Source organism: Pristis pectinata, chromosome 23 (assembly GCF_009764475.1).
Source record: "Pristis pectinata isolate sPriPec2 chromosome 23, sPriPec2.1.pri, whole genome shotgun sequence".
Taxonomy (NCBI): Eukaryota; Metazoa; Chordata; class Chondrichthyes; order Rhinopristiformes; family Pristidae; genus Pristis; species Pristis pectinata.
Genome location: NC_067427.1, coordinates 16,470,367 through 16,483,116, shown reverse-complemented (window position 1 = coordinate 16,483,116; position 12,750 = coordinate 16,470,367). Strand labels below are relative to the sequence as shown.

General features: G+C 43.8%; 1 protein-coding gene across 4 annotated transcripts in view; it reads right to left on the bottom strand.

Moving 5' to 3' along the window:
• The window catches only part of sh3glb2b (SH3-domain GRB2-like endophilin B2b), an 84,812-nt gene that overhangs the window by 57,367 nt on the left and 14,695 nt on the right, over positions 1-12,750 (bottom strand). For all 4 annotated transcript variants that reach the window (XM_052037250.1, XM_052037248.1, XM_052037247.1 and 1 more), the window contains exon 2: positions 5,542-5,683. In XM_052037250.1, coding sequence (XP_051893210.1) covers positions 5,542-5,683 — 142 coding nt within the window. The remainder of the gene's footprint in view (positions 1-5,541; positions 5,684-12,750) is intronic.

Genomic DNA, 12,750 nt, shown 5'->3' with positions numbered 1-12,750 from the left:
ACTTCAAATCACCACAGACTCACAGAGCTCTCACCAGTAGATGGGGTTAGTACAAGAGCATTAATCTTTGACTAGATTTATTTGATGCAAATTAGCTCTGTGTTTTCCTCCAACTGCTCTTCACTGGCTGGCAAGCACTTTGGGATGTCCTAGTTGGTGCTCTCTGATTGTAGTTTCTTTAGTAAAACCACGTTGGTTTAAAGAGATTTTCACATTTTAGAAAGCACAGAAGTCCATAACACCACAAGCAGCCGGACAGCAGTGGTTAAGAGAAAGCTGGACGAGAGAGGGCAATGGGATGAGAGAAGGTGGATGGTAAGGGTGGGAGGAAGGTCCTGCTCCTGAACAGAATTAAAACTCAAACCCGACCCACCTGTTGTTGATCCAGACCAGAGCTGAGTCCTTGTATCTTCTTCCGTACTCAACCTGATGGTTGTTTCAGGACTTGACATCCATGCCAAGTCCGAGTGAAGTCCCTCATACACAGCTGTCACTGCCTGACTGAAGCAGAGGCCCCAGAAAACTCTCCCCGATTCTGGTCAACAATCACTGTCTGGGAGTATCACCCCCAACTTCTGACCCAGAGTCAAAAACAAAATCAACCCCCAAACATTTGCCCTCTAATCCTGGGTCAAGTCCCTCACCTGCTCCCTGGCCAAGTCTCTGTTGAAGATGGCTGCTACCTGCTGACACCACCTCAGCGTACCTGGACAAAGCACTGAGCACACATATTCAGGCTTCATCAGCCTTGGGTCAGGTAGCCCGGCTCTCCTGGGATGTGGCCTCCGTGGAACCATGTCTGGTAGGGATCAGCAACCCCAGCCTGGAACACTTGGAAAGACAAGGGAGGAAATTTGTGGAATACCCTCAGGACGATTGAGGAAGCCAAATACAGAAGCATAAAAAATAGACAGATTAGGTTTCCAGCCCCAAATTTGACACTGTGACTGGAATGCAGTAAAATTAATAATTTAATTCAAATGGAGAATGACGAATTTTCCATCCTACATTCAAATGGAGAATTTCCTGAAGGAAAATATTAAAACAAAAGTACCAATACATCTTGAAAACGTAGATCTGGTCTGACCAACCTCAGTTTCAAACTGGAGACACAAGAGACTGCAGAAGCTGGAATCTGGAGTAACAAACAATCTGCTGGAGGAACTCAGCGGGTCAGGCAGCGTCTGTGGGGGGAGAAGGAATTGATGTTTTGGGTCGAGATGCTGCATCAGGTCTGGGCAGTCCTGATGCAGTGTCTCGACCTCAATGTCAACAATTCCTAGTCTTCCCCCCCCCCATACAGATGCTGCTCAATCCACTGAGTTCCTCCAGCAGATTGTTTGTTGCTCAGTTTCAATCTCCCCAATTCTCCCAGCCAGAGGAAGTAAGATCCAAAAATATACATAAAAGGCAAAAAAAATGAAGGACAAAGTAACTGTTCCCAAAAATAATTATTGAGCAGTATATGAGATTCATAGAAAATAGGAGCAGCCATAGGCTATTCAGCCCTTCAAACCTGCTCTGCTATCCAACACCCCGTTCTAGCTTTCTCCCCATGTCTGTTGCTCCCTCATGTTATCAGAAAAATATCCAAATCCCACTTCAAACTATTTAAAGATTTGGCTTCAATGGCTTTCTGTGGTGGAGAATTCCAGAAGTTTCTCCACTCTCTGGGAGAAGAAATTTCTCCTCATCATGGTCTTAAATGGTTTATGCCTTATCCTTAGAACACAACTCCTGGTCCTGGACTCCCCAGCCATTGTCAATACCCCTCTAGCACCTGATCTGTCCAGTTTTGTTAGAATTTTGTAGGTTTCTATGCGATCTCCTCTCAATCTTCTAAACTCTAGTGAATACAAGCCTATGTGTCTCAATTTTTCTTATCTCAATACTGCCATCCCAGGGATCAGCTGAACTCCCTCCATAGTCAGAACATCTTCTTCAGATAAGGAGACCAAAACTGCATATGGTACTCAAGGTGTGGTCTCAGCAAGGTCCTGTACAATTGCAGCAAGATATCCCCACTTCTAAGCTCAAAACCTCTCACTACAAAGGCAAGAATACAATTTGCTGGCTTAGTCGCCTGCATGCTTCCCTTCAGCGACTGATGTACAAGGACATCCAGGTCTCGTTGCATCTTGCCTTTTCCCAATGTATTGCCATTCACACAAGAATCTGCCTTCCTGTTATTGCCACCAGCGTGGATAACCTCACATTATACTGCACTTGCCGTGTATCTGCCCACTCTCTCAACCTGTTCAGATGTATCAGAAGCTTCTCTGCATCCTCCTCAAGTCTCACCCTCCCACCCAGCTTTGTGTCATCCGCAAATATGGAGACGTTAATTTAATTCCCTCATCCAAATCACTAATGCTGTGAATTGCTGGGGTCCCAGCAATGATCCCTGTGATACCCACTTAGTCACCACCTGCCACTCAGAAAATTACCCCCTTGTTCCTACTGTTTCCAGTCAGCCAGATGACAGCTATTTGTTGACAATACTTTTCAGGAGCCTTGGGCAGCAGAAACCAAGAGGATAAGCCCACCTTGGCTCTCAGAAGGATTTGTTTTGAAAGAAATCAAGGCACTTTAATATTGTGTCTGTCTTTTCCCTTTCAAGGTATCCCAAACTGCTCTACATCTAACAAAGTCCTTTTGAAGTATAGTCTATAGAGAAGGAAACATGGCATCCAATTTAGTCATGCAAAAAGCAGTGTGATAACAACAGATATTTTTATTTGATGTTGTCTGAGTAAAGATTTTGGCAAGATAATGTCAATAACTCTCTTGCTCTTTTTCAAGACAATGCTAGTGATCGCAAGAGAGCAATTCTTGTGTGATGGGTCAACTGAATGTATCAGCACATGAGAATTCTGCATAGAACAGGAGATAATGCTTCCCATTCTGCCTCTGTAATGTGTAGGCAAAGGGACAGCTGCTGGAAAGGTCACCTTCCAACTTAATCTGGAAATAAATGTCTAAACACAGTCAGAACCCAACTAATCAGGACAATGGCCACACAGAAGTTCAGTGTCCAAGGAAAATGAAGAGAAAGGACTGAAGAGAATGCCTGCAAGCGGTTACTTTACACATGGAGTGGTTGCAGCAAATGATGCTGTTATAGCGAAGGAAAAGTTCAATTAGCACACGAGGAAGTAAGGAAGGAGACAAAGGATATGGTGATGGGGTATCTGCAGCATTTTGCTTTGGCTGACATTTGTAAAGTGGTTGAATAGACCCTGGAAAGGCCGGAGGAAACACTGAGTAGTAATTTATAAGGGAGCAGCAGACAGCACCGGGATCATCAAGCTCTCATGTACCAGAGGATTGGTTCAAGGTCTTGAAGGGCAAGTTATAGACAGATGTTAAAAAATGCATCTGTGACTAATGGAAATGCAAAAGGGAAGATGTGGCTAGAATTTCAAACTGAGTGTTGGGTTGGAAAAAAACAGGCCCTTGATTATCCTATGATCTAAAATGGTCCAAATTACTGGGCAATTTACAGGATCAAATCACTCTAATGAAGGGGTTTAAAACTGTCTCAAAACGTGTGTTGGATTCCGTCCCTAACCATTGCAGCATCGTTAATGATACCAATCACCACTAGTTAGAGTGCAGAGAGCTCAGGGTTAGAGTGAGTGGCTATACAATAAACCTAAAGGGCCTTTTTACCCAAGGACAAAGTTATTTCACAGTCTTAAAATAATAACAGTTCACAGGAACATCATTAAAAATTGAAACAATCCCTTAGGATTTGGGCTTCAAGGAAGAGTGAGAGGTGGACAGATAAAGAGATTTAAGGAGAGAATCCCAGAGTTTGGGACTAGCCAGCTGGAGTCATGGCAACAAATGGTGGAAGTGATGAAAGTCAGGGAATGCACAGATCCGAAAACAAAGATGAGAATTTGAAAACTGGGATATTGTTGGACTAGGAGCCAGTGAACAGTTGCAGTGGTGACTGGTGAATAGCAGTTGTTGTGGGCAAGGACAAAGGCAGGGGCAGCAGAGGTTTGGGTGGCCTCATGTTTGTGTAGTTAAGACAAGAGTCCTGACATAAGAGGAATGGAATGGCCAAGCGTACATCTGGCATTGGGACACAACGATGGTTTCAGTAGACAGTCCAAGTCTGGTAAAGTATATACATTTATCCTCCGGGACACCAATCCATACGTCCACTCCTGTCCATCCTGTTCTCTCTCCCTCCCACTGGGACCACGGATGGAATTCTTTCCAGTGGCGTTGCTGAAATTCAACATTCAGCAAACTGAGGATCAGACACAGATCTGTGCCCCACTTTGGCCATTCCCAAGGCTTATATGGTGCATGTCTCAGCAAGCTCTCTGGTTACTCAGACTGCTTGTGACACTCAAGCGTACCGAACCTCAAGGCAAGGGCTTGAGAAGGGGATAGTGGTACGAAGGATGCGGCATCCATTGCATATTACATCCAGCTGAACAATGACAATGGTGCTCAATCAATAGTCAACAACACAACTCAAGATGGTTCTCCTTCAATCTTTCCCAAAATGTAGTGTGAAGGCTAGGTAGATAAGAAGGGAGGAAGCACAGGGACAGGAGCAGGAAGCCAAATTGAAGAGGGAGGCAAGTTCCAGAGAGGATGTTAAAGTATGACTGACACTGTGCCTTTTACAGCCAAGTCACACAGAGGATAATGTATCGGCCGCGATGGAATTGCCATCACAATTATACATGGCTGGGTAGATGGACCTGAAAGTCTGTTTTCATAACCTTACGATGTCCCAAAGTAGCTCGCAGTCAGTTAGGTACATCTACAATGGAGCTACCACGAAATGTGAAATGTAGACTTGAAATCTCACCACATCATTTTCATTACACTTTCACAAACACAAAGCTTACATTTCAACCTCTTCTCCTCCTCCTGTTCGAAATATAGAAACAGGAGCAAGCCATTCTTTTCTTTGAGTCCATCCACCAGTCAATAGGGTCATGGCCGATTTCTATCCACATTCCATCCACCTGTAATGACTTTGTGGCCAGCAAAACTCTCTGCCTGTCTATTGCAGATTTAAAATGATTAATTACGCTCAAATCCATTGCTTTTTCAGGGAGGAATTCTATACTTCATCCCAACTTCCTCTTCAACTCGCTTCCAAATTACTTCCACACCTTTTCCCCACAGCAGAGGTGTCTAAGGCCAGAAGGCACGGGTTTAGGATAAAGGCTAAGAGGTATAGAGGGGATTTGGGGAAGAATTCTTTCCACCTAGAAGGTGGCTGGAATCTGGAAAGCACTGTCTGAGCGAGTGCTGCAGGCAGGCACTCATATGACTTCTTAGTAGTAGCTGGATGAGCACTTGATTCGCCAATGCAGAGAAAACTATGGAGCAAGTGCTGGAAAATGGGACAAGTGTGGATGGGTACTCGATGGTTAGCACAAATGTGGTGGGCTGAAGGGCCATTTTGGTGCTGAATGAGTCCCAGCAAGATCCTAAATGCTTCTTTAGTGATGACCATCAGGAAAAAGGAAAGTAGTAGACTGAACATGCTTCGATCGTTCTTACTTGGGTTGGGCTGCAACAAGACTTCAGTCTGCCGGAGGATCTTCTCCGTCCAGTTCTTGGTGCTGTCAGCACGGCTCAGGAGGTTCTCAAAGTGTGCGTCTAGCTCCGTCTTCTCTGCTTGTCCCAGTTTCTCCTCAGTGAACTGGGGTGAGGGTTAGAAAACACAGGAGAGAAATGATATTAGAGAACACACATCCATGTGCTGGCACACTCAAACCTCAAATCACACTCTACTAGTAAGTGGAGAAAAGAAACCATTCTTTAACTATTCAGAAACAGGGATAAACCACAGTATTGACTAAGCAACAGCGCACTGAACCAGTCAGAAGGAACTGAGAGAATCTCATTAGTCTGAAGATCACCAATCACTCAGCTTACAAATGAATCCTATTGAATTCATGATAAATTATTGCTGTTTCTTTTTTATAAAAATGATAGTTGTGGTTCAATAATGTGAGAGGGAAAAACAAATGGTCCCCACCACCCTGCCCAATCCATCAATCACCCACACAGTGGGTGGTGCATTAGATGGTACAGCTGCCTTGCAGCTCCAGTGTTCCGGGTTCGATCCTGACCTCAGGTGTTATTTCGGCGGAATATACATGTTCTTCTTGTGACCACATGGGTTCCCCCCCCCCCCCCCCCAAGTGCTCTGGTTTCCTCCCAAGTATGCGCAGGTTGATGGGTTTATTGGCCACTGTAAATAGCCCCTGGTGTAGGTGGGTGGTAGGAGAGTTGAAGGGAGTTGATGGGGATGTTACAGGGAAAGAATTGGTGTAATGGGATTGATGGGAATGTGCTGAGAGTTGGTGGGTCTAACAGCCTCCTTCTACATCATAAGGAAATATGGACTGTATGAATTCTCTCTTGTTAATCCAGCACCATCACCCCACAACATACACTCTGTCACTCACCCCATCACTGCTCCGATCCACAACTCTCTAATACTTGGTAAAATGTTTTATGGCAGTTTCAGGCATTCGTACTTTCAGTTCTAGAAGTTACAGCTCCCAAGTGAGAGGAGGGTAATGTTGAGTCTTGTTGTGGGACAACTGTACCCCAGGTAAGTCTCACCCTTGGAGCTGGGGAAGAGGGAACTAAAAGAAAATGATTGGCAGTTTGTGTCACAAGTAGCAGTTGCCTTACAACTAACCCGTGACAGAGAGGGACACACAAGTACTGAATGACAGGAGAGGGCACTACATAACTGCTTCCTTGACGAATGGCTCCTTCTGAACCCTATTAAACCTGCAAATTAGAAGTGAGAGAGAATATACCCTTCAACCTGAAGTCTGATGAGAGAGGCTGCTATCCCATTGCTCTTTGTTGGGAGGCAGTGGTTTAGGAGAACCCAACTGCTGGGAAATACCGTCAGTTTGAGTGTTTATCCAGAAATGTGACCTTCTCTCCCCAAGACGATTCCTCACTGCTGTTGTACATGGATTACTGCTTCACACAGAACATGGGCTACATCTGCCTGCTAGATGTGTAAATGAGTTACATGCATGTTATGTACTTGGACATTCGATAAAAGGCACAGGTGGTAGGTGTTGTTAGTCTTCAATAAATAATTGGCACATGTTATGGAGCTTCTGGTGTCTCCTAGACTTTATTTAATGCAGTATGCACTGACTCTACAATGGCTCCACACAGCCCACCTACAATATATGAAAACCTCTTTACATCTAGCAACTTTCAAATGGTCACATACAGTGTGGGAGTCCCTACATTGATTAACAGGTGGGTGGGAGGGACAGTTCTTGGGCTAACAGCATGCACAATAGGATATCGAGGGGTCAGAGACTGGCTACAGCAGAATCTCTCTGTTAAAGGCAGACTATGGAATCGAGTTTTAAAAATACTCAAATTAACCATCCTCACAGGGACCAGGAAACATTCAGGTGCTTGGGGCACTGAGGCCCATCAAATTATGTCAAGGGCACCAACTGTTTCCTTTCAATGTCAATACACTGCATTTCAGTGCTCTCTTATCCACAGCCCAGCTGTGGCCAATATTGCCCAAGATAGAATAGCCTCTACAACAATAATTTTCATTATGCAGCACCTTAAAGATTCCAAAGGACGACAAGGAATGACACTGAAAGAAACTTTGATACCAAGCAACAGAACTGCTTTGAGGATAGGCAGCAAGAGCCTGGCCAATACAATAGTTTTAAGGTGCGTCTGAACAAGAAGTATGGAGACAAGGTACAGCTGTCATTGGAGAGGAGAAAAATCAGCTAACTGGCATATAAAAGTGTTAACAAATGACAATTAATTTTGTTTAGATAAACATGCTAGAAAGTATAGATCTGCTATAGTTTCTATTCACTAATGTGTGTTAGCTAGTTACATCATCCAGCACAGCACAGCACATCACAAAGGGAAGCTTCCTGACAAGTGATACCATAGCTCCTAGTTTTTAAAGAGCTGCACACTCATTGGCCAGACTCTCCTTACAGATACACATCATTTGGTATCTGATTTTTACCACTGGTGAACTCATGCCACATGCGACAAGATTGATGAATAGGTTTTGCTGCACAGAGCTTTGAGCTATTTCATTATCCAACAAGCTGCAAATGAAACTAAACATTCTGTGATCATTAGCAAGTGTCCTCACATCTGACCACCTGATGGAAGGAAGGTCATTCATGAAGCTACTGAATTTGGTTGTTGCCAGGACATTGCCCTGAGGAACTCCCGTAGGTGATAAGATGATTGGCCTCCAAACAACCACAATCATTTTCCCTTGGTGCTGGATTGCCAGTGTAGTTTCTCCCTCTACTCCCATTAACTTTAATTTTAACTTGAGTTTGAGGATGTGCATTTGATCAAACGTTGCTTCAACGTTAGTAGCGGTCTCTTTCACCTCACCACTGAAATTCAGCTTCTGCCCATATTTAGACCAAGGATGGGTAAAGTCTGGAGTTGTGTAGTCCTGGTGAAAAGCAAACTGAGCATCAGGATCTGTCTTGTTTTTGTGGACGGGATGTATTGGGCAGTTTTCCACATTGTTGATAAGATGCCAGTAACGGTACTAGAACAGTGTGGCTAGATGTTTGGCTAGCTCTGGAGTCCAAACCTTCAGACCACAGCCATACGCTGTTGAGTCCCCGCAGCCTTTGCTGTATAATGAATGCTCAGCCGTTTGTTATCACATGGATCAAGTTAAACTGGTTGAACCAGTCTCCGTGACAGTGGGGTCCACATATGGAGGTGGAGATGGATTGTCCACACAGCAGTTTACGCCGAGGATGGTTACAAACATTCCAACCTTGTCTGCTGCTGACAGTCCACAGCACCTCGTGAATATTTGGCTTTTGAGCTTCCAGATCTGCTCTGAATCAACCTTCTTTACCACCACAGAGGTGCCTCACAACACAATGAGCAGAATCTTCATTGTGAAGACACGATTGTGTGGGTGTCACTCCTGCCAAAAGTGTCAGCATTTTGCTAGGACCTGTTTCCCTGACCAAACTTTCCTGAATATCTCACAGGACCCAGAGCCACTGCCAAGGACTCCTTCTACCTCTACATCACCAAAGTGCTGAAAAGAAGGAACTAGGGCCTTCCCTTGAGACCAGCACTGTACACCACACCAGCAACACACCAGAGTGCACATGTACAACAAGTGAAAGATGGAAATGGTTTTTAACGAAATGGAATTTAAAACTTTTTCACCATTGTATAACACCAAGTCATCTAATCTATTGGTGCAACTGGATTCACCCACAGAGGTTTTCAGTTTTGGGATCCAGCATCACTAATTGCCCCATGCCCAATTGCTTGAGAAGATGATGGCCAGACACCCTCTTGAACCACTGCAGTCCTTCTGGGATGATATTCCACAGTGCTAATGTCTAGGGAGTTTCAGGATTTAGACCAGGTAATGAAGGCAGTTCTGGAGCACAGGTCTTTACTGTTACAGCCTGGATGTTGCCTGGAGCCTGGAATTCTGGCTGAAAATACATAATTTAAGGGATTATTTCTATTCCAGTTTTACCAGGGCTCCTTGATGCTATGGCTGGTAATCTGCTGCCTGGATGTCAACAACAGCAATTTCACCTCACTTCTAGAATCCAGCTCTTTGTCCACTTTCAGACTGAGGTCACAATGAGATCTGGAGCCAAGCTGTCTGGAAAAATATAAACTAGGCTTCAGTCAGCAGGTAATTGGTGAGCAAGTCAGAGAGTGAGAGTTGTACAGCACAGAAACAGGCCCTTTGGCCCACAATGTACATGCCAGCCATTGTACCTACCTACACTATCCCTATTTACCCATATTAGGTCCGTAGCCTTCTATGCCTAGTCGATTCAAGTACTTGTTTAGATGCTTCTTAAATGTTATGAGTATCTGCCTCCACCACCTCCTGATGCAGTGCATTCCAGGTTCCAACCACCGTGTGTGAAAAACCTTCCCCTCAGATCCCTTCTAAACCTCCTATCTCTCACCTGAAACCTGTGCCCTCATGCCTTACACAGCCCCAATGTGGGGAAAAAGGTTTTTAACTATCTACTTCCCTCATAAATTTTATATACCTCTATCAAGTCACCCCTCAGCCTCTTCTGTTGCAGGGAAAACACACCCACCTATCCAGTCTCTCCTTAAAACCATACTGCTCCAATCCAGGCAATGCTGCTGCCTGACAACATTGTCAACAACACCTTCCACCCTTTTCCTTATTATTGAGACAGACTAGGTAGTAATTAGCTGGATTGGGTTTGCCCCACTTTCTGAGAACCAGGACACACATGGACAATTTTCTACGTTATTGGGTAAATACCAGTGTTGTTACTGCAGCAGAACAGCTTGGTTCGAGGTGTAGCTAGTTCTGGAGTACAAGTCTTCACTACTACTACAGCCCAGTTGCTGTTTGGAGTCTGGGATGCTGGGTGCAAGGAGTGATTCCAGGAATACTTCTATGCAAGGCTATTGCCAAACTATTTTGTGGTCAACTCTTCATATTTTGGCACAAGTCCCTGGGTGTCTGCCAGTTGACTGGGGTGGGCTTTGATCAGACACCTCCATCCTGTCCAATCCGGTGCCTTGATGGCATGGAGCCCATCTGGTTTTATCCTCACTGGGTTTTGTTGCAGTGGGTTTGAAACAACTGAGTGGTTTCAAAGACCAAGTGAGGGTCACCACATTGGTGTGGGCCTGGAGTTATAGACCCAACCAGGGAAGGATGACTGGTTTCCAACCCTGACAGTCATTAGACAACCAGTGGAAGACTACACTCCACCAGCTTCACACTCATTGGTACTGGTGCTAGCTCTTTACTGCAGTTTAATTAACCAGATTTAGTCTGCAGCTGCCTAGGTGGGATTTGAGCACGTCTCCGGATTCCAAATCCAGACCGCAGTAACACAGCCATTGATCTAATATTCCCTATACTGCTTCAAGGGCAAAATCAGAAAGGGACCAGTCTCCACTTTCAATGTCAAGTCAACCTGATCAAACAAACACCAGGGGCCAACCATATGACAGCTTAAAATGGGGTGTACACCTCAAGTTTCAATGCAACGCCACTCCTCGCTCAACAAGCCATTGACACCTGATGTGTCTAGACTCACAGTGCTCTGCCTTTATAATAAATCTGAAAGTGCTTCCCTGATTTATTTGGATAACCCTGGACAGTCAAAGTAGCATTTGTTTCCAACTTAATTTCTTATAAAACTACAAAATAAAATTATTCAAAGAAACAAATGTTCTTTAGATTTGTCTCCACAACAGAGTTCTGGTGATCAAAATCTTCAGTTCCAGGAAACTCCAGGCCAGATCTGGTGAGTTGGCAACAGAAATTATACGTTAACATAACATCACACAACTAACATATCAATCATCAGAAAAGCTTTCAGAGTGCTGTTTTGCAAATAAATAAGGCTTCCCTGTAACGAGCACTGGCTGGCCCCAGAGATTATAATCCGACAGAGCATGGAGGTTTTAATAATACATGAGCTGGGAAGTCACCTGATCAACTAGACAGGAGAGTGCCATCACATTACACATTTTCACGCCCTGCTGGCAAAGGGCTCTTTTGTACATTTTTAAATAGTATTTATATTGAGGTTGTTTCAATACCATTGTGTTTTTTTTAAAGTATAAACCAATAACATTGCAAGGACTGCACTGCAGAAAAATTAAATGCACACAGACAGAATCTTGGCATTTATAATCTTGGCGATGGAGCCAAACAGAATGCAAGATCCCAGAAATGATACTTAAGAATTATTTTTATTTCTGCTACTTTCCACATTTTAACAGCAATGTAACCCTATAACTTTTCAAAGCAAGTTAGTTGAAGACTCTTGGGAAATTTTGCATTGTTAAAGTTGCATTCTAAACGAAAGCTATTATTATTGAAAGTGCAGAAGAGACTGAACAGACAGCACCAGCTTTGAGGAATATTACTTATGTGGAGAAACTAAAGGAATTGGAATTATTCTCCCCAGACTGCAGAACTTTTAGGGGAGATTCAAAGGAGCTGTTCAAATTATCCAGTACACACACACAATAGGCCAAATAGCCTCCTCTTGTGCTTTAGGTTTCTATGGTTGCTTATGGTTGGTTTGCATTAATACAATTCAAAAAGCCAAATTTACAAAAGTCATTGAGGCAAAGAGTCATACAGCGCAGAAACAGGTCTTTCAGCCACCGTGTTCATGACGATCAAGCACCTTTTACACTAATTTCATTTTATTCCCCCCATTGACTTCCCCCAGGTTCTGCCACTCATCTACACCCTAGGGTTAATATACAGCAGCAAATTAACCTACTAACACACGTCTGTGGGATGTGGGAGGAAACTGGAGGAAACTCACATGATAAGGAACAATAATACTAATGAAAAGCACAAACATAACTTCAAATCCACACGAGAAATAGGTAGATCAAAAGACTATTCATTGAGCAGGAGATGGGTGCTGAAAAATTTGAAACTTGCAACCACATCAGTTGATTGTGGAAAACAGTACAGAAGCAGTCAGAGCAAAGGTGGAAGGAATATTGATGGGCATAAACACCACTTGGCTGTTTATGGCTGTTTCTATGCCATAAATTCCACATGGTTCATTATAAAATGTTGTGAAGTGGCATTTTCATAAAGAAAGCAAATTTTTCACAATGTCAATTTTTTTTTATTCCTGTTCAGGAACTAGTCCCACAGTCATCTTTAAGTTGATTAAGAAATGCTTTCAACTTCAGGGA